Raw genomic sequence first — 21,901 nt, 5'->3', positions numbered from 1 at the left:
AAATCGTAAATCCATCATTCTGTTCTCTCAAATCATTTAAACCTACTGAGTATTGCATCAAGACCTATTCCGAAAGCTGATTTTTTAGAAGCAGTGGCATTGCAGCATATTGATTCAGTCTTAGTGACATTGCATTATTTCCAATACCACCCTCATAGGATTACACCCAGCATGCGCCCACTTATCAATGTTGCAATAAGAAGTTTAAATCAAGAAATATCTCTGGTCTGTTTCATTATTCAAGATAAAAAACGATTCCATTGGCTATAGCAGGTTAAGTTGCTGTTAAGTTCATGGTAAGTTTATTATATTGTTATTTTCTCAAAATATTTTCTCTAAGAAGAGTTAATTTGTGCGCCATCAAAGTTCAAATGTATATCCCACCAAATATACGTAGTTGTATCTTTCCGCCAGAAAATCATTTTGTTTGTCTTCTGAAGTAAAGACAAAAGCAATTAAGAAGTAATTCTGTATAAAGTCGAATTACACCAAGGGTAAATAAGTTGTGATGATAATGATAATGACCGCCCTAAAGGCTTTAAGGCATTAAGCACCAAAGTACCGCTATACCATAATATTTCAAAAGAACCACTGCCACAAGACCCTGGCTACATTGACGCATAGACCAAACTTACAAGCATGCTACGTGAATCTTTTTTACGTTAGCTTTATGTAACTTCACAAAACCATATATTTTATCAATGCACATTTCTGTCTGACTAGGTGGGTGCTGCCAGTATAAAAAGATCCGTGCAGCCTCCGTGTCTAGCAATCCGTTTCAAAGCAGAACACTCTCCCGCACACTGTAGTGAAACAGGAGACAGGAGAGAATGGAAGTGTCCTCGTACAGGTTGTGTGCCTGTAACCCCCTCTGGCCATGTAGCACATTACCTGTTGTGGATCCTCCATCCTCATGTGTCCCCTACTGACTGCAGGCTGTGTGGAGCCCAGATCACTGCACTACACGCATGGGGCTTGGGAGTTGACTCCGGTGGCCTAATTTGTCTGAACTGCGAGCACTAGGCGAGTCGTCGGTGGATGAGCTTGACCTTAAACGCTTCTGACTGAGTTTGTTTCATCTCGCCCGCCATCACTGTCAGAGGCCAAAGGAGGTTTATTAGTCATCCCTCACTTGCCATCACCCTCACACAGCATCAGAGGAGAGGAAGTAGTGGAGTAGAAGAGGGCGAGATGAGATGGGGGAGTGGGATGGGGGTCACCGTGAGAGCGGAGATAATGACGGGGGAAGTCAATGAAGTAGAGTAAGGAGGAGAAGATGAGGATAAGAGAGAGGACGGTGAAGAAGGAGAAGCAAAGACAATGGGGGAATGTACTTCAGAGAGAGAGAGACATGAAATGAGAAAGAAAGAGGGCGAAAGAGAAAATGGCTGATCACAAAAATGTGCAACCTTATCAAAACACTTTGTGGGAGGAGAGTAAAATAGAGGGGGGAGGGCAGGTGATTAAAAAAAATGCAGCATATCACTTATGAGACTGCGTAAGCGTGAAGATGTTTAGTTAGTCAACACATGAGGCTGAAACACTGCCCCAGCAGTCTCTAAGCAGACGAGCAGCCATGGGGAGAGTAAAGGTATAGATTTAGGATGGAGGCACGACGTCGGTCATCATAGCTATACAAGGTTGAACTAGATGTTAATGAGCGTCCCCCACCCCCAGCTCAGTGTTTGCCAGCTGCTTCGGCAAGTGGCCACTACCTCAACATCTCTATAGCAGCACGGCCACCGGAGACTGGCCACAATGCCAGGACCTAGCGACCACACACTCTCACTCACTCACAGACACACAAACCTTCGTGCCACACACACACACACACGCACACACTCACACACACACAGACAGACATACTGTATCCCTGTCACAACTAACACACCACACACACACACACACACACACACACACACACACACACACACACACACACACACACACACACACACACACACACACACACACACACACACACACACACACACACACACACACACACACACACACACACACACACACACACACACACACACTGATTGGCAAAAACTACCAGGGTTTACCAACCACACACTCTCACAGACACACAGACTTGCAGTCGTGCCACACATACACACTCATATATACTGTATAAGCACACACACCCAACTTGCAAGATAGCCGAAGACAAGGAGACAGGGACCATGCTGGGCAAACGCCAAGTCATTATCACCCTGGAGATAGTCCAAATGCTTAGCGCTCGCCTCACCGACCTTACCCTCCCCATGCCAACTTTCTACAGCTGTTTTATTACATCGGTCAGTGTAAGGTACTGGTGGTGGTGGTGGTGGTGGTGGTTGTGGCGGTGGGCAGTGTCAGCAGGAGACAGGAGGAAGGAGAAATTGGATGTTTCACAAAGACACAGTGAGGTAGACAATCTGCCAGGCCTTCTTAAATAAGACACAGAAAACGAGGCTCATCATCCCACAAGGCCCTGCTGGGTTTGCTCCTTTTCCTTTGGCGGCGTTCATTGCCTCCCATTTCACTGACGTTTCTCTGCAAACCTTGAGCGAGCACACACCTGCCATGATGAACAATGAGTGGACAATGTCAAAATGGCATGCATTTACTCGTAGCAGGTGGACGGGCAATTTGCAAGCCTGGTTTGCCTTTCAAAGTGTGTCCAATGATCTTCTTTTTTCCTTATGTACAATAGTTCTGCCATGAAAGCAATGGTAACCACACCCACCGAATTTTAATGGTCAAGACACTTAAGTCAAATTGCTCCGCTATCATGCCGCGCAAGTGTTTGCGTGTGCACATACACTGCATATTTCACGTGACCAAACATCTTGTGGCCACCAAGGATTGCTACAATGCCTTACAAAGTGATTTAAGACAAATAGGCTATTCTGCCGTGCCAGGTTTTGAGCTAGCCGGTTTAGCTAATGGCTGAATATTTTGGCAGAGGGAAACCAAACCCTTAAAAGAGTTCCCTGAATAGTATTGACTCAAAATATATTATTTAGCAGATACAAGCCTGGCCGTCTAGCTCCTAAAGGACATTGGCCAGATATACCAGTGAATATGGTCCACATATTATTAGCGGTGCGTTGTGTTTCCTCTTGGTTTGGTTGTTGTTGTGTATGTTCAATGTCAGTGAATATGGCTTTGTGATCCCAAGTTGCTGATCATCCTCAATCCTTAGTGACGTCACCGGTAGAACAAGCCGTCAGAAAACAATCAGGTCTCAATCCTCTCACATCCCAGCGAACAAAACAAAACCGCAGCGATGCTGTCAGATAGCTGCTCCCATACAGCAGGAGAATAATGCCTGATCTGGATCCAGAAGATTCTATTGAAAGAGTGAGAGGCTCAGGAGAATCAAGGTTAAAAATAGCCCAGGAATTGTGGCGGTGGCGTGTCTTCAGGAGTAATGGAGAGCTGTGTGACTGCATCTCATCACTATGCGTTTCATCCACGCCTTTCTCTTCTCAAGCCAGTTTTTTTTTGTCTTTGTGTTTGTATAGCACTGCATCTTTCCCCTTTACTGCTTCTCAGCAGCCAACTGGAGAGACAGTATGAATAATGCAAAGATAATTCCCTCCAGATCCCCTCTATTTTTTTGCTATCGATTTCATAATTGTTTTATTTCTTTATTTATTTATTTCATGGAGATGAATGTGGTTTTTGGGGTCAGAGGAAGTAGGACATGGGAGGGTTATTTTCGGTGGCTTTGGAGCGGGAAAGCTGCTCTTGCCACGGCAGAGATGTATGGCCACTACCTTCCTACAGAAGGGCGAACGGGGAGCGAAGCAGCGGGAGAAATGCTTACAATGCAGGCCACTGCCACCCTCCCAAACACATACGAACATGCAGCACATACAAATAGCACACACATACACATGGACACCATACGCTCACGCATACACACACACACGCACACACAGACACACACACACACACACACACGCACACACGCACGCACGCACGCACGCGCGCACACACACACACACACACACACACACACACACACACACACACACACACACACACACACCAAGGCAAGTTCCCTCTGGAGTATTTTATGAAGCATGCCGCATGCCAAGACCATGTTTTGGAATCCATGCATTATGAAACATGCAATTATTTATGTATGTGAGGGGTGCAAGAGGTTATGCATTTGGAATATGTTTTTCGATCCTCCCCATTTTGCATCATCAAGGAGCCAGATGTCGAATTGATAGAAATACCACTTGCTTGGCCAGGCTGTTATGGAAATGACCCCCAGAAACGTAATGCAGTTGCAGATTGCAGCAAATTGAAGTGGCTGCATGCCTTTTTCAAATGCCATGCGAAGAGCCATAGCCTTTCATACTCTTTTTTTAGAAGATTGGACACAGAAAAGCAACCTTCTTTGAAATCCAGTCGGTACCAGAAAAAAATCACATGACAAAGCCTCCGGCAAGGACGGCGATAGAAAGTCCTCGATAAAATAGAGTGACTTCATTTTTGAACGCACCGTAGGCACATTTAGCCCTCATCTGTGGGGAATCACCAGGAGACCGGGCAACAGCGTGAAATCGCCACAGTAAATGTGTCATGTGTTGTCAAAGATGTTAATTAAATCCCCCACTAGTGACAAAACATATCACTCAGGGGCTAATGCACTAACACCAGTGTGCACCATATGGTGTGGACATACAGTATATACAGCTTACCATGTAAATAGAGTGCACACACACACACACACACACACACACACACACACACACACACACACACACAGACACACACACACACACACACACACACACACACACACACACAGACACACACACACACACACACACACACACACACACACACACACACACACACACACACACACACACACACACACACACACACACACACACACACACACACACAAACTTTCATGAATTCATGAATGCCTTTGTTAAGTTAGAAAACATCACACAAAGATGAAGTTAGTAGAAAACATCACACAACGGCAGACAACATACTGTATATTGCAGTTTTTCTCAGACGGGACAAATTCTCCCCAAACATCACTACAAGCTATCACCCGAGGCTAATCAGTGCAGTCGTGTCTCAGGGTATTTTCAGCACTGTTGTCTATTATTTATTGTTGCTACATTCCCCAGGTAATATTAGATAATGATATTGCCCCTGCCTTTCCTCCTGTTATACCTACTCTGCCATTACCACGCAATATCCGATACTTACCTACCACATATTACGTTTGTCCCATTGGGGGAGAGGAAAAAGCAATACAATTACAAAATACTCCCCAAAATGTGTCTTATATGCTGTGTCTAGAGATTATTACATAATGTCTCCGAAGCAAAAATGATGTAAAAGCGAAATGTACTCGTAGTCGGTGCCACAGGTCGCCTGCAACTTACTCAAAGATATATCACAAGCATGTTTATTGAACCTGCACTCGTCATATCTATAGAGCCCGCTGTCATCCATTCTTCTTCCCGCCCCGTTGTGGTATATAGAGAGAAAGGGGACGAATGGCATTCTTTGGGGGATTTAGGAATTCCAGCCTCATCCGTTCTCTGCGCTTTCTCTTTTTTTTTGCTTTATGTCTGGGCGTAATGGAACTCATTTGGCCCACAGAGCCGTGCTGCAGCAGTGTAATTGTGGATGTCAGTCACCCTCGCCTCTCCCGGTTGTCTCCCTTAATTGGCCAGCGGAGTAGAGGAGGAGGCCCCCATAGATGCCCCGCCACTGTCATAACAACTCTTAATGACGCTCAGAAAGACTCTTGTTACATTACTTTATTGCATTTAGATTAGCTGTCAGAGAGGGGTGTGGGAAGGGAGGGGAATGATTATTGCGGACAAGCGAAAAAGCAAAACATACTGTTAAGAGGAGGGGGCTGTTTTTGTTTAGGTTTAATTTCTTCTGTCAGGATGAGGTGCAAGGTTTACATAGCATTCGGCGTGGTGAAGTATTGAAACAAGGATGATGAAGGAGTCGTGTTGCTAACGTGTGTTATTATTAATATGCTCAAGACGCTTCGCCTCGTTTTAAAGCATTTCAAACACGAGCGAAGAAGGTGGAGGGCAAGCTTGTGGGGACGGTGACCTACTTTGGTTGGTGTGCAGCGCCATATGTGTGCAGACACAGCTTGTTGCTATGAATCACCATGTTACGTAAAATGGTCAGGAGTAGTGGTTCAAAATCGGTCTGTAAAAAATTATAAATTATTTGAGCATATGGAAAGCTCAAAGGATATAGTAGTAACAGGAAGTTAAAACAGATAGTGGACAAATCATGACTCCGCAAAGTGTAATTCTCCTTTCCTGACCATATATATTTTTTACGCTGTACAAGCATAAGTCATGTTCACTGTGAAAAACCTAACCTACTGAGCCACATTTGTTGTCTGTGTTGTTGGTCTGCTGTGATGTGGTTTTTATTGGACTGGACATTTGTCCCAGTAATCTCCGGTGGATTGGACTGAAGTCATATTTGTAGTGGCCCCGTAAGCGCTTGTCGCGTGGTGACTGATTTTGTTTACCAGGGCAGGAGTCTATTCTTATTCCCGAGGTCTTTCTCTCCACACTGCCTCCCCTCTTCACAACAACACCGATGCTGCCGTGTGTATTGTATATATCTGTAGATTGCTTTGTACCTCTGTGGATGCTCTCGGGGATGCTGTGGATGTTTGTGTGGTGTGGTGGCGTGGCGTGGCGGCGGCTCCAGTTTTCTTCTCCTCCTTTTTATGTTTTCCCCCTCCAGGTACTTTTAGGAAGTTTTTTTTTCCTTTTTCAGAGTGAAATCCAGGATATCTGGGACACGGTTACCCAGGGGAGTGGATGTGGGACAAAGAGGGCTCCTGGTGTGTGTGTGTGCGTGTGTTTTGTCAGGGTTCTAAATTCTGGGGGTTTTATTTAGGTTTAGGTGTGATTTTTGACTTGGATGAAGGTGTGCAGCTAATTGTTCTGCCTTATTTTACCGCCCTTTTCCCAAAGTTCATCTTTGTGATTTACAGCCGTGAGGCTAGGTTAGATATAGTAGGTTTAGCAGCCGCTATATAGCTCTCTCTCTCTCTCTCTCTCTCTCTCTCTCTCTCTCTCTCTCTCTCTCTCTCTCTTTCTCTCCCTCCCTCTCTCTCTCTCTCTCTCTCTTGTTCTCCCTCTCTCTCTTTCTATCTCTCTCTCTTTCTCTATCTCTCTCCCTCTCTTTCTCTCTCTCTTTCTCACACACACACACAAACAAACACACACCCACTCACTCAGGTGCGCGCAAACACACACCCTCACTCTCTCGCTCACTCACTCACTCACTCACACACGCACACGCACACCACACACACCACACACTCCTCTCTGATCCCTGGTCTTGTTCCTCATCTGGAAAGAGCGGTGACCACATAATGACTGGCTTCTTGTCGTGTCTTCTTTAGGGTGAGCGGCCTGGATGGCCAGGGGAGCATTAGATTAGCCCTGACAGGTGGGGGACATGGCAAATGTCACATGCTGTCATTTCACCGTGCTTATACCGTCGTGCGCTAACACCTGGCTGAGGGCATTAGACCTGATGGGCCACATAATGGAGCTCTCGTATGATCTAAGTAGCCCACATTACTTACACAGACAGTGTGTCAGAGTCCATTCACCCAGTGTTCGTCACCAAGGAAACCGCTTTCCCAAAATGGCTGTGCCCACATTTTTTTATTTTTGGCCCGAGTGTGATTGAGCTCAATGTGCTTGCGTATTCAGAACCATTTCTATTTTAAGTGGCATGCACGTACAGGTAATATTATTATACTTACATTATCTGTAAGTGCATGGCGCTAAAAAAAGAATCGTTTTGAAGGTACATGTATAAACAGTTTTCACAGTGATCTTTTGAGTAGCCTATAGAGTTCTTTGTTGCTCAAATTACACCAGCAACAGCAAAGGCATGAGAAAAGAAGTGGTATGAATAGGCACATGGATATGTTGAAAGCAGCCATTTTGCTGTTTCTTTTTCTTTTTCTGTACCGTGATAGAGTATCTGATAGTCCTGTGAATACATGGAGGGAAGAAATAATTACATTTTGAGGCCATCTACTGGTGTAATCATGTATTGCAATATGTAGACCTCAAGACATCCGATGCATCATCCAAAGGAACCACAATATATTTCTACCTCTTTTGATTTAGGGTTACTTTTATCCAGACAATGTTTTTGTGGCACAGGCATCTCCCAAAACACATGATGATATATTGTTTTGGGCTCTTTTATGTCTCAAATATGCCTCAAGTACAGAGTTGTATTACTTTCGGGACACACCTGTGTCATTGCTGGACTAGACAAAATCTGGAGAGAATATAACAATAAAAATAAAAAATGCCAAAATTGCCAACAGTATTAATATTTTTTGACTTGACATTGCACAAGGGTGCCCCTTCAAATTCTTATCATCTGTGTTTTTGTTTTTGTTGTTGTTTTGTGTGTGTCTGCGTCTGTCTCTGTCTCTGTCTCTGTCTCTGTCTCTCTCTCTCTCTCTCTCTCTCTCTCTCTCTCTCTCTCTCTCTCTCTCTCTCTCTCTCTCTCTCTCTCTCTCTCTCTCTCTCTCTCTCTCTCTCTCTGTGAGTGTGCGTGTGCGTGTGCGTGTGTGTGTGTGTGTGTATGCGCCTACGAGTGTGTGTCCTTGTGTGTCCATGCATGTGTATGTCCATGTATGGGGGCATGCTCAGTAGAGTGTAAAGGAGCCCTTGGGCTTCATCAGCAGACACCTTTGCCTGTTCATTCAAATCAATTACATCTTAATAAGCAATTCATTAGACCCTGTGAAAACAGGATTTATCGCGGACTTCTGTTTGAATGGAACCCGAGACCAGCGACAGACAGAGCCTACGGGCAGCTCAAACTGTTGCCAAGGACACAAACAGGAGGGACATTAACATGGCTATATCTCTAATTCACTGCATAATAAGGCTAACTTTGACATGGTGATTCAGAACACCTGTTACATATTTATGCTGTGGCACTCTGGGGTCATCGTAGGTACATTTGTGCCAATGTTAGAGGTTTCAGGTTTTACGGGGTTGTATTATTTGATGTTTGTATTGAGGACATTTAACAATGAAGTAGCAAGTTTCAGATTTAGTGTCTTCAACAGTATATTTTGTATCTTCAATGTCACAAAAAGGTTCTGCAATGTCAAACACAGATATTTAAAATTAGATATATAAAAAAAAACATTTAACTGTCTGGCGAGGTATCTTAGAACCCGTCAAAGTAGGCCCGGTAAATAATAAAAACAACATAAAAATCTACAACAGTAAACATATAGTAAACGACACATGACTTGTAACATCCGTGAAACAAAGACGTGGGTTGTTTTTCAGGGGGAGAAGAGGCAGCAGTCATAGACAAGTGCCCGAGTGATTCTTGACTGTTTTTACACGGGGGGGTTGATCATGCTGCAGGGCATGTGACAGACAGTCGTGGATGATCTAATCTCCTGTGAGACATGCTGCTGCCATCCCAGCTGACCTGCTGATGCTGATGCTGAAGGCAGCAGCAGTCCCTACGTACCATACATGCATATCACACATGCAGCCTGGAGAAGGAGATAGGGCGGAGATAGGGGCGCCTGCATTGTACACGGTTGACACTAAGCTCCACACAATTTAGCCAGGATTAATTATAGATTAATAGATTTTTTGGGGGGTTGATTCGCATTAAGGATGTGCAGTCCCATACATGCATACTGTATCAGTCATGCATCATGGCTGATAGAGGTGTCTTGTACACGTTTGACACTAAGCTCCACACTATTTAGCTTGGATTAATTATAGGCAGATGTTTTTGGGGTTTGATTCACCTTAAGAATGTGATGTGTGTTTCATAGGTCAAGTTTGTTGAAAAAAAATGCAAAAAATGTTTGTCCTGTATTTTCTCTTTACCTCCTTTCCGTTTCTGACTTTTTCCCCTCTCTCTGTTCTCTGAATACAGGAAAAGGGCAATGTGAGGGTGGTGTTCAATGTGGGCACCCACGACATTAACATTGAGGAGCCCAAAAAGTTTGTTAATGACGGGAAGTACCACATAGTCCGCTTTACGCGGAGTGGTGGCAACGCCACCCTACAGGTGGATGACCTGAACGTCATTGAGCGATACCCCACAGGTAAGTCCATCCCCCTCGTGTCTCTCTCTCTGTGTTTCTCTCACTCTCTCTCACTTTCTTCTCTCTCTCTCTCTCTTCTTTCTTCGGAACAATTTCTCCTGCCTTTCATAGAAAAGACAGATTAACCGTCTGACTGAATGGTATTACAGATGCCAGCCGACTGGATACAGGATAACCATCACAGTTTCCTTTTAAAAGGTTGCTTACATGCAAAAATGGTTTTGTGTGGCTTTGGCTTAAGTCCCTTTCCCCTGGATCCCTGGAATCCCTTTTAAAATGTCTGCCACTGTGATGGCTCCAGGGGTTTTGAATGTCTTGAAATGTCAAAAGGCCAAGCCATCTGAGAGAGAAGCCCTGACAAAAGCTTTGACATGAGCTGACATCGCTGCCATAATCCCAAATGCTGACAGTCACAAGACTGTATCTGCACAATGAGTCCACATGGAAATTGAACCCAAGCAGAAGCACTCTGTGTGAAAACATCTAAAACGGGTTTTTATCAATGCAGTTGAGCATTTCGCAATTGTTTTCTCTACACAAACTGTTGGATTTACTAGTTTTTCACATAGAATTCCAAATGATATGGCCAGTAGGCCTACACAGATTGAACTTGAAAAGTAACACAATTACCATCTAGCTGGTCCTGCCATGTCTCAAATGGTAAGGCACAGGACTGCTACCCCTGGTACCCAGGTACCCTGGTTCGATTCCGGCCCGAGGTCATTTACCAATCCTCCCACTCGCTTCATGTCACCATCTCACACTGTCCTATCAAATAAAGACATAAAATCCTCTAAAAATACCATCTAGCGAATTTCACTGCTTTCTAAGATGAAATGATGATATTAATGTATACTTTATGAAACATTATTGTAACCAGTTTCATATTTAGTATGTGCAACAGTCTTGTCTCATAAATGAAACAATGTCACAAGAAGGTTCTATAGTGTCAAACACTGGTATAATATTGCAAGGTCATAGGGTTATCAATTGTTTAGAAAATGATTTTTTTTTAAATCGAAAAATAAAGATTTGGTCCTCTGACCAGTACCTGGGCTTGACAAAGACTGTTACACTCAACCAATAAAAGCAGAGGTTTCTTTTGAAAAGCTGTCACAAAGCAAATCCTTGGTTGAACATTTAAGAGTCATAAACTACTGATATATAACAAGGAATATTCTTGGCCCTGCGAAGCTTTTTAATACTACAAGCATTTCCAAACTTTTCCACAAGTACTGCAAATATTTCAAGTCGAAAGAAATTACGCATGGTGATTTCATTTTAATCAAGGCCTGATTGACTAGGCTGTGAAAGAAAAAGGCTTTAGTAATTAAACCAAAGCAATTAAAATTGAACCGACACAGAGACAAGCCACTCGCGAGAGATAAGACTGGCTTGTTTCAGTGTTTCTGCAATCTGACATAAATTCCTGATGTAACACTCGCCGCCCTGTTTAATAATTCAGTGAATGTTACTTTCTTATCGCGGGCTATTTTGATAAAGTGTCGAGAGTAATCTCTTTGTGAATGTTCCCTTGCCCCTCAGATGGAGAGCACTGTAGTGTTCTGTTCAGTCCCAAGTCCAGCTAATGCAACGGCAGTCAAGATGTGAGATGGGAAGAACATTTTGACCCAATCATAACTCATGCACACACACACACACACACACACACTCACACGCACACGCACAGTCAGACACACAGAAACAGACATGCGCACGCACACACATACACACACACACACACTACACAAACAAGTCAAGAACATGTCAATGCAAGAGGACACTTAGTACCTGCTGCCTCTCTCAGTCAATCGTGTGTGTGCGTGTGCGTGTGTGTGTGCGTGTGTGTGTGTGTGTGTGTGTGTGTGTGTGTGTGTGTGTGTGTGTGTGTGTGTGTGTGTGTGTGTGTGTGTGTGTGTGTGTGTGTGTGTGTGTGTGTGTGTGTGTGTGTGTGTGTGTGTGTGTGTGTGTGTGCGTGTGTGCGCGTGCGTATGTGTGTGTGATTGTTTGTGTGCACGAGCAAGTGTATGTGTCTGCACACAAACATACATTCAAGATGTGTGGGGTTTTTTTGTTGCACATTGCCAACTCCATCCCCTCTCTCTGATTGGGCTCCTCCCCTGCTGTGCTGCTGGTGCATGAGGGCATCATTTGGGAGGCCCGCCTCCTTCGTCTGCTGATTGCTGCCCTTCCCCTCATACTGGATCAAAGCCAGTGTTTGTTTTTTTTTGCCACAGCACAGCAGGCGGCAAGCGAGAGACAAAGGGGTCTGTTGTCCCGGGCCGAGGGTGAGAGGGGGCCCAGAATTGAGTCCTCATTACATTGATTGTAATGGGTTTGAGGCCCTTTCAGATTACTTTGTCCCGGGCCAGCAAAAACTGTCAGCGGCCCTGTCCACAGCAGGCAGCAATCGGGAGAGGTGAACAACAGTGCAGGTGTCTTCTGTCTATATGCCCCCAAACAGTCACATCTATTTTTTATTTAGGATGTCACACAGATTCGCAGAAAGTGCCGAGGAGATAAAAGATAAAGTGCGTCCGTAAATGAAGGCCCTTGAAGGCCTGTGGAGAAAATATGAGGTACAATCCCGTTGGAACAACAAGCATATTTTCAGCATCTCTTGTACAGTATATGTTAATGTAACCTGGCTACCGTTGCGTTTGAGCATCCCATAATATCATAACTCAGGCTTAGTTGAGCAAAAATTACGATACGATACGATAAGGTAAGGTACGATACGATACGATTAGACTTTATTGTCAGTTTTCACTGAAGTTCATTTTGCGCTTAAGACAGAGCATACACAAAACATCACACAAGACTATTGCACAACTGACCAAAAAAAAACAAAAAAAACCCATCCCTTCAAATGAAATCCCATGCATGTGAAGGTGTCTTGTTTGTTCTGACACAAATGAAAACACCTGTTGAGACTTTACACTTCTGTCTCTTTCTGAGCCTATCCTAGCATCTGATCCTTTCCTAACTCTTACAGGGCAATGTTATATTAAAATCTGTTTATTGTCCCAGGTGTGCTGAAGGCTTCCTCACTGCCTGTGACTCCACACACAGGCTGCAAATCTGGTCTCTCGTCTGGTATGGAATTCAATCAAATGTATCAGTTAAAAAATCCATCCCACTTGTTCAACCCTTAATCTTTATGGTACACTACTCCAACAAACAACAACAATAACTTCAAACAACTCCGACAGCTGGAGGTGTATGAACCGTCATGCTGTGTTTGTTTTTTTGGAGGGTGTTTTTGTTCATCTTGAAAAAAAAAGTCTCTTTTGTCCATTACTTTGTGGGCAGTGTGGAACGGGCAGTTGGCTTCAGAAACATTAAAAAACCACCACCTGCCAGGTGGCGCCCACATCTGCCAACTATAGAGCTGTTTGTTAGGACAGTGCGGAAGGCGCTTCAGGAACCATCATCCATTAGTCTGCCTCAGTGCCAGCCTCACCATGCCTCACTGCCTGTTGGGACTCTTAATTGGGCAGAAATAACATGTCATCTCCCCGAGTCAAAGCTTTTGTCAAGGCATTCTCGACCACCAGTGCAATTGTTTGTGTGATTCTCTGTGCCAATGACTATACTGTAATGAAATGTTTTGACTTCTTGTTTTCAGAAGCTTGTTTCTCTTGTTGCCTTTGGTTATGTAATGTTTGATGCTTGAAGTTACTGTGACCTACTGTCCTCAGATGAGATAATTAATGTTAGAATATATTCGTCAAAATGAGTGGAAAAGACCTTATCTCAGCAAGATGGGTGTTACGTTAAAATATTAATTGGATGAATAAAATCTGGTATATTGTAAAAAAAAAGATAAAACAAATATTGTGCAGTGGATAAATCGTTGAAAAACTCTGCTAAAAAGGTTTAAAATGATTTTATTTTGGCAGAATTATGAGATGAATGCTTAAACTTGTGATTTTCTTTTCATGCCTATACTTTTTCAACATCACAAGCCTAGCAGAATCTTCAACATTCATTCTTTTAATGTAGATATAATTTGTTTGCTTAAATAGTTAACGTTAAAGATATGGCTTTTATTAATGATATGTATTGTAATTTTGCTTTTCCAAATTTTTCAAAACTTACTGTAAAAAAAAAAACTTGAGGCAGTATATCTTGCTGTAGGTTTTAGGTTTTAACATTTAACCTTTGACCTTCCAGATTGTAACCCCTGAAATGTCTCTTTAAACTTTAAAGGCAACAATGATAACGAGCGACTGGCGATTGCTAGACAGCGAATCCCATATCGGCTCGGTCGAGTAGTTGACGATTGGCTACTCGACAAAGGTAAAACACTGATTAAAACTTCAAATAAAAAGATAATTTGATCATAAGCAGTGACATTTTGTTATCTCAATTAAAACCCTCTAAAAGTCAAATCCCCTGTATAACTAATCTTTTAAATTAAAAAAATGTAGTTTGTAATATTATTCATTGTTATAATAATGTGTTTGAAGTAATAATATGTGTTTGTGTAATCACTATGAGATTTAACCACAGGTTAAAGGGACTGGTAATATACTGATAATGTTTCTCAAGTTAGTTGAAATATGATCAAAATATATGTATGATTAAAATATTATAAAATGTAATTGCTATAGCTATAGCGTCTAAATGATTAACTAAGAATATATTTCTGTTCAAGAAAGTATTTGTTTGTACATATATGGTAAATGTTACATATGCCTGTCAATTACACTTCTGTTTTCATATTTAGTTTTCAGTTTGGAAAAGTCCGCAGAATAAAAGCTCAGAATAAATTCCATAAATAGAATTAATGATTCTTGGCATCAGATATGGAAGTCCCTTTAACAAATCAAGTTGTTTTAAAAAGCAGAGCCAAAATACTTGAATGCATGCTGTTTTTAATGTCTGTAATAAATTGTGCTGGGAGCTATCAGTCTGTTTGTTTATTAATTTTCTGTTCTTATGTTTTTGGCTTCTTTTTTTAGTTCCACAGTTTTTTTCCTCACATAGACTCATTTGTGAAGTGTCCTCCTCCCTGTAGCAGTGCCATCCTCCTCTTCCTCTCATTCCACCAGCCGCATCCGCTTTGGTTTGAGTCCTGACTCATTTCCGCGGTGAGCTGAGGCGCTCTTTGCTAAAAGGCAGTCGTGCCAGCAACTCTTAATGAGGTGCCGGGATGATAAACCTCTCTGTCATTAGCTTACTCCTCCAACGAGCTAGCTGACTAAAAGACAGATCTCTCTTTGAAAAAAGAAGAGATGATGAAAAAAAAGATCAGAGGTTTCGCCTTTCAGCAAAACAGCCTCGTGTTTATTTCTTTATTTCTTTATTTATTATTTTATTATTATTTACTTGTTTATTTATCTTAGTCCACAGGCCCTTTGTGTGCATTCATCCTTTTCTCATTGATTATCATGATATAAAGTCCAGGCCATTCTCAATCATCACAAATTACTGCTGTTGCTGTTGGCATTTAGGGGTCATGACTTACCCTCATCAAATTTATGGAGTGGAGGGAGGGAGGGAGGGTGGGAGGGAGGGAGGTGGTTGAGTGCGAGTGTGTGTGTGTGTGCTTGTGTGTGTGCGCGTGCGAGTGTGTGCGTGTGCGTGTGTGTGTGTATGTGTGTATGTATGTGTGCGAGTGCTTCAGGGCTGTCTTGGCCCAGAACAACCAGCCCTTGGGCGCTTGAACACTCCCGTGTCCTCACAGGTCGGCAGCTGACCATCTTCAACAGCCAGTCCACCATCAAGATCGGCGGCTACGAGCAGGGCAGTCGCCCCTTCCAGGGCCAGCTGTCGGGCCTCTACTACAACGGCCTGAAGGTGCTCAACATGGCCGCCGAGGGCGACACCAACGTGCGGCTGGAGGGCAGCGCCCGGCTGGTGGGCGACATGCCCTCCTCCTCCATCACGCCCCAGTCCAGTGCCTCGGCCTCTGGCAACCGCTCGCACACGCCCTCGCTCTCCGACATCACCACCACCACCGCCTCCAACCGGCAGGGCAAGCAGACCACCACGCCACAGGTCAGTCATCAAAGCTACTCTACGGGGGACGGGGATGTGGGGGGTATGCATGCTGGTGTTTAGAGGAAATTCTCTGATTGGCTTGTGTTTTCTGCAAACAAATGTTTGGGTCACTACTGCCCACGTCTCATATTGCTTGTTTGGGAGAGTTCCTGAGCCTATCAGTGGGAGCCCCGCGTCCTAGTCTTTGACCCAACTGTTTCTGCCCTGCCATGGCAAAAGGCCTTATATCTATATTAGAGGGAACTGAGAGAAATGACTACTCACTTTCACCAAATGAACAGCTAAACTGAAAGGTCGATACTTGGCAAATACTGAAATACTTGGCAACATTTGGATGCTGATTTTATTTCCCAAAAAATGACTGCGGAATGGATCCTCTTTGAATGGAGGTTGTGAAGTATTTTGCCTTTGCTTGGCAGCACTCTTGACAACCCTGCTCTATCCGCTTTCAATGTTTGGAGTCTCTGCACTCGCCCCAAATTGCTTGTTTGGCTTTCCTTAGTTTCCAACAGGGTGAGCCAATTGGAGCAGAGAGACCTCTGTATCCTAGTATCCTAGTCTCTGACTACTGTAGATATTCTACAAACGCTAGAGTCCTTACTAAAACAAATAAAAGAGACCACATCACTCCAGCACTTAGGTCACTACACTGGCTACCAGTGAGATTTAGAATTCCGTTAAAACTCTTCTGATAAGTCACTAAATGGCTTGGGCCCTAAGTATATTGTAGATGTTAGAGCAATATCATCTTAATAGATGTCTTAGATCTCAAGAGTCTCCTCTATTGGTTTTGCCTAGGGTCAAATCCAGACAGGGTGAATATGCTGCCAAATGCTGGAACCAGCTTCCTGTTCAAATTAGAGCTACCCCAACAGCATATTGATTTAAAAAGAAATGAAAATAGCTTTATTTTCATCTGCCTTTGGTGATAGTTAGTTTTGTGTTGTACAAAAAAGTACAATGACATATGTACAGTATCTCCACTTACTGTACAAATGGAAGTTGGGATCTTTTGCCTTTGCACGCTAGCAGTCTCACTGGAGGCCTTGGTAGTCAGTTGCCGTTTGCCCTTCCCTCTGATGCCCCATGCTGTCTGAGCTCCCAACAGGCCCAGGCAGGCGTGCAGGGCAGGGTTGTCAGCATGGCACTGGAGCAAGACTGAACCTGGGACAATGGTAAAATAATAATGACAAAAATGATCAAACGTGATGTGAGGCTTCGCTCCACAGACCACATCCCGAGGCTGTTAGCGAGGTGTTGGTGCAGACAGTGCTGTTATCCGTCTTTTATCTACGAATAGAAATGGCCACTCTTTGTGTTCTGCTTTTTGTATGACCTGCCTACTCCCAAAAAAGACATACACAGATGTATGCGCAATTGTGCACACAGACACAGACACAGACAAAGACACAGACATAGACACACACGCGCACATAGACACACACGCGCACATAGACACACACACACACACACACACACACACACACACATACACACACACACACACACACACACACACACACACACACACACACACCCACACACACACACACACACACACACACACACACACACACACACACACACACACACACACACACACACACACACACACACACTTAAAAGAAGGAAGAACCAAGAGAAAAATATGAAAATGTATATCCACACAAAAGATCCAGCCCCTTATTGAGCCAGATGGGCATCTCTGCTGTGTCTATAGGTCAGGGTTGAATTGAACTGAGCCGGCCTCTTAGTGTGTGCCTTCCTTGGTGTTTCTTTTATGTGGAGTGGGTCTCTGTGTGGCTTTGATGCAACCTGAATGAATAGGGAGGCCTCCATCAGCTCCAGCCATCCAGACGGCCCTCTCTCTCTCTCTCTCTCTCTCTCTCTCTCTCTCTCTCTCTCTCTCTCTCTCTCTCTCTCTCTCTCTCTCTCTCTCTCTCTCTCTCTCCCTCTCTCTCTCTCTCTCTCTGAGAGCATTCAGCCCAGATCGCACCACGGCACGCCGGGGGCTTTGAACACCAGGACAGGACCCACTCAGATGTGCCCACAGGGACCCCAGCCAGCATGCTGCAGATAGAAGGAGAGAGAGAGAGAGACAGAGAAAGAGAGAGAGAGAGAGAGGTGGTAGGTGGTAGGACGGATGGTTATCCTTCAGAAAGATAGACAGAAAGAAGGGGAGGGGGAAAGAGAGAGGGAGAAAGAGAGAGCGAGAGAGACAGACAGAGAGAGAGAGAGTGGAGAGAGAGAGGTGGTGGTGCGGGCAAGTGGCCTTTCTGCCAGACTAAGGGTCAGCGCTCCTGCTTCTTTATCGGCCGGGCTCCGGTAGTGCCCTTGGGGGCCCTGCACAGCACAGCACAGCACAGCGGTGCACAGCGGGGCGTCTGGCTGGGTTGGGAGGTTGGTGTGCTGGATAATGGGCCGTGGAGTCACCTCATGCTTGGGGAGGCTGCCTCGCCTCGCCTCGCCTCGCCTCGCCTTGCCCGGTCGCACCCACCCTGCACAAATGAAATGTGAAGGTCTGCCTTTTACACTCTATTTCACCGCATCAAATCGGAGAAAGCTGGCGGTGTATCAGTTCAGTGTGTTAGCAACCAAGGTATATGGGGCACTGATAGATGAGGAGAGATAAATGAACTGAAACCCGCAGGGCATGCGATGCCTATTTGAAGAAGTTGTAAGTGTGCCTTTGGATGGATATCTTTCTGACAGGAAATATGCTGCCCGGCAGACATGGTGATTTTGCGCCATCGTAGTTCTCCTTAGCTTAAAATCTTTAATACGTAAAACAGACAGTGGTTGTTGTGTGGACAGGTTGCCGCAAAGTATGATGCAAAGTCGCTGTTGGATTGAAGGACGAATAGATAATTGGAAGTTTTGGTGCTATGATTTGCTCTGCTCTCTGGCCAAATGTTAACAGGTTACATAACACTGGTTCCATAACATGCACTTTACTTCGATCTCACCCGTGCTCTGAATTCGCCCATGAATGCCAATGTATACATATTTGCTCATTTAAAACAGATGTGCCAATGATTTGCCAATATTTCCCCTCTTTTTATGTATTGTGAGTGAAATTTCATGATAATGTATGCCTCATGACACACGCACACAAAACACATACAAACACACACACACACACATACTGCTGCTGGTGTATTTAATAAAAACTTTTTTTTAATTATTTATTTTCTTCAAATGCTACTATTACTATGTCAGAACGCTATAAAAGACTTTTAGAAAAAGCACAACAAAATACCTCCTCTTAATGTATGTTCTCTACAAGTCTTCTGTTGTCCAGTCTTGCACTTTAAATGTCTGTATGAGCAATGTCTACGTCCATACTGTCTATGTCCATGTATGAGTACTGTCTATGTCTATACTGTCTATGTCCTTACCTAGATTAGTCTATGTCTGCATGGGAGAGCAAGAAACGCAATTTCAAATTCTTTGTATGACCAGTGCATGTAAAGAAATTGACAATAAACTTGACTTGACTTGACTTGACTTGACTCATCCCCTCATCCCTGCACTCTCAGAAATAAAGGTACAGAACTCGTCGCTGTGGCAGTACCCTCAATGGGAGTACCATTGTGTCGCTTGATTGGTACCCCAAAAAAGAGGTGCGTTCAGTTTCTTGCAATGTCGACCAATGTGCATCTGTCACCTCTTTTTTGAGGTACCACCCAAGCGACGCAATGTTACTCCCCTTGAGGATACTGCCACAGCGACGAGTTCTGTACCTTTATTTCTGAGAGTGTGGGTATGGAATTTGTGCAGTTATATTTCGTTCCTTAGTATGTGGAATTGGTCTTTTGTAGATATCCAGACATGCAGGGGGTTTATCATGACAATTTCATGACAGGATTTGCAAAAAAGGGCGGTTTAATGAATGCAAAGCTCTGCTTAGCGATGTGTATTGTTTGTCCACATACAGTAGGCCTATTTTATGCACTATACATTTTAGCTTGAAATATCAAAAGGTGTATGTGGGTTGACAGGATTTTCCACCGAGTGGTGCAGAGCAGCTCGTGGTGGGTGTGCAGTCTCATTCTGTCTATCTTGTCCTTTCTCACACTTTCCTCAACCCACACCACCTCCTCCTCCTCCACATCCCCCAACCCAACCACCTCCACCTCCTCCTCCTCCTCCTCCTCCACATCCCTCAACCCACACCACCACCACCTCCTCCTCCTCCACATCCCCCAACCCACACCACCTCCACCTCCTCCTCCTCCTCCTCCTCCACATCCCCCAACCCACACACACACCACCACCACCTCCTCCTCCTCCACATCCCCCAACCCACACCACCACCACCTCCTCCTCCTCCACATCCCTCAACCCACACCACCTCCTCCTCCTCCTCCTCCACAACACCCTAACACCACCTCCTCCTCCTCCTCCTCCTCGACCTCCACACCACCCCAACACCACCTCCTCCTCCTCCTCCTCCTCCACAACACCCTAACACCACCTCCTCCTCCTCCTCCTCCACAACACCCTAACACCACCTCCTCCTCCTCCTCCTCCTCCTCCACACCACACCACTCCTCCTCCTCTCCACCTCCCTTCCACTCTCCTCCCCACCTCCTCTCCTCCACATCCCCCAACCCAACCCACCACACCACCTCCTCCTCCTCCACATCCCCCAACCCAACCCAGCTCAGCCCAACCCCACCCCACACTCCACCCACCCCACCCCTACACTCAATCTTCCACCCTGACAGTGAGCTGTAAGCGCAGCAGTAATTAGGTGTCATTGTGTGGGTCTTAGCGTGATGATTGACACGCGGAGGGAGAGGAGAGGAGAGGAGAGAGAGGGGCTGATGGCCTCCAGTGTGATCACGCGCGGCAGCTATTTAGCCAGTGTGACAATGCAATCTTAATATGACTAATTCCAGGGCCAGTGTTCTTCTGGGTATAACCTCCTCGTCCTCTCCCCAAAGGACACCAAACCACCACCAGAGCTGGGTTGGTGCAGGCAAGTCAGGCTGTCTTGTCAGGCTGCACGTGTCAGGCTGCTTATCTTGCTCCGCGATCCGCAGCACGAGTAGCGCCCTGCAAAATGGAGCTCCATCCATTCGGCTATAGTACTAGTGGTGGCCAATGAGCTATGCTTATAAAATGTTGCCATGGAAATCTCTTCCGCAGTGTGCTTTTTCTTTTCAGCTGGTGTGTGGCGCCTCTCCTCTCTGTCTCTGTACTTGATCTTCATATTTTTTCTTTTCTCTTTCACTCGCTTCTCTCTCCACCTTACAGACTCCCCACTCCCCATTTGTGTTTTTTTTTCCTCGATATCTATAGTGTCCTGGATAAGCTATACCGCAATCGTCATCCGGGGAATTGTGCTCTTGTGAGCAGAGACATTGTTTCTCTACATAATAATACCCCTATGGAGATGGCTGAAAGACTCAAGGTAACCTGGTTTATTTATCCACTCTCTCACACAGTAGGCGCAGTCATTTTTTTCATAGGCTTCAATAAGAGACTGGTGCTGTGTCGAGGCATTTGTGGTGCGTTTCTCTTCTGTCTCAGACAGAATGCAGTGATGGACAGTGTGGTTCATACACCACATATTCCAGCACTATAGTATATACAGGTGATGTTTGTAGGTCTTTTGAATTATTCATCCTTCCCCTTTGCCTCAATTAATATCATAAATGGTTGGAGTTGGGACAATTACACATTACTCAATTACAGCCGCTAGGCTGGGATGCTGCAGGCAACACAATGGCGATTATTATA

General features: G+C 44.6%; 1 protein-coding gene across 1 annotated transcript in view; it reads left to right on the top strand.

Annotated features, from left to right (window-relative positions):
- The window catches only part of nrxn1a (neurexin 1a), a 201,087-nt gene that overhangs the window by 160,985 nt on the left and 18,201 nt on the right, over window positions 1-21,901 (top strand). Inside the window, exons 18-20 of the mRNA XM_063216926.1 lie at window positions 9,973-10,144; window positions 14,357-14,446; window positions 15,837-16,150. Coding sequence (XP_063072996.1) covers window positions 9,973-10,144; window positions 14,357-14,446; window positions 15,837-16,150 — 576 coding nt within the window. The remainder of the gene's footprint in view (window positions 1-9,972; window positions 10,145-14,356; window positions 14,447-15,836; window positions 16,151-21,901) is intronic.

This window comes from Engraulis encrasicolus, chromosome 15 (genome assembly GCF_034702125.1).
Source record: "Engraulis encrasicolus isolate BLACKSEA-1 chromosome 15, IST_EnEncr_1.0, whole genome shotgun sequence".
NCBI lineage: Eukaryota > Metazoa > Chordata > Actinopteri > Clupeiformes > Engraulidae > Engraulis > Engraulis encrasicolus.
Note: the sequence above shows the minus strand (reverse complement) of the source record. Positions and strands in the feature narration are given on the sequence as shown.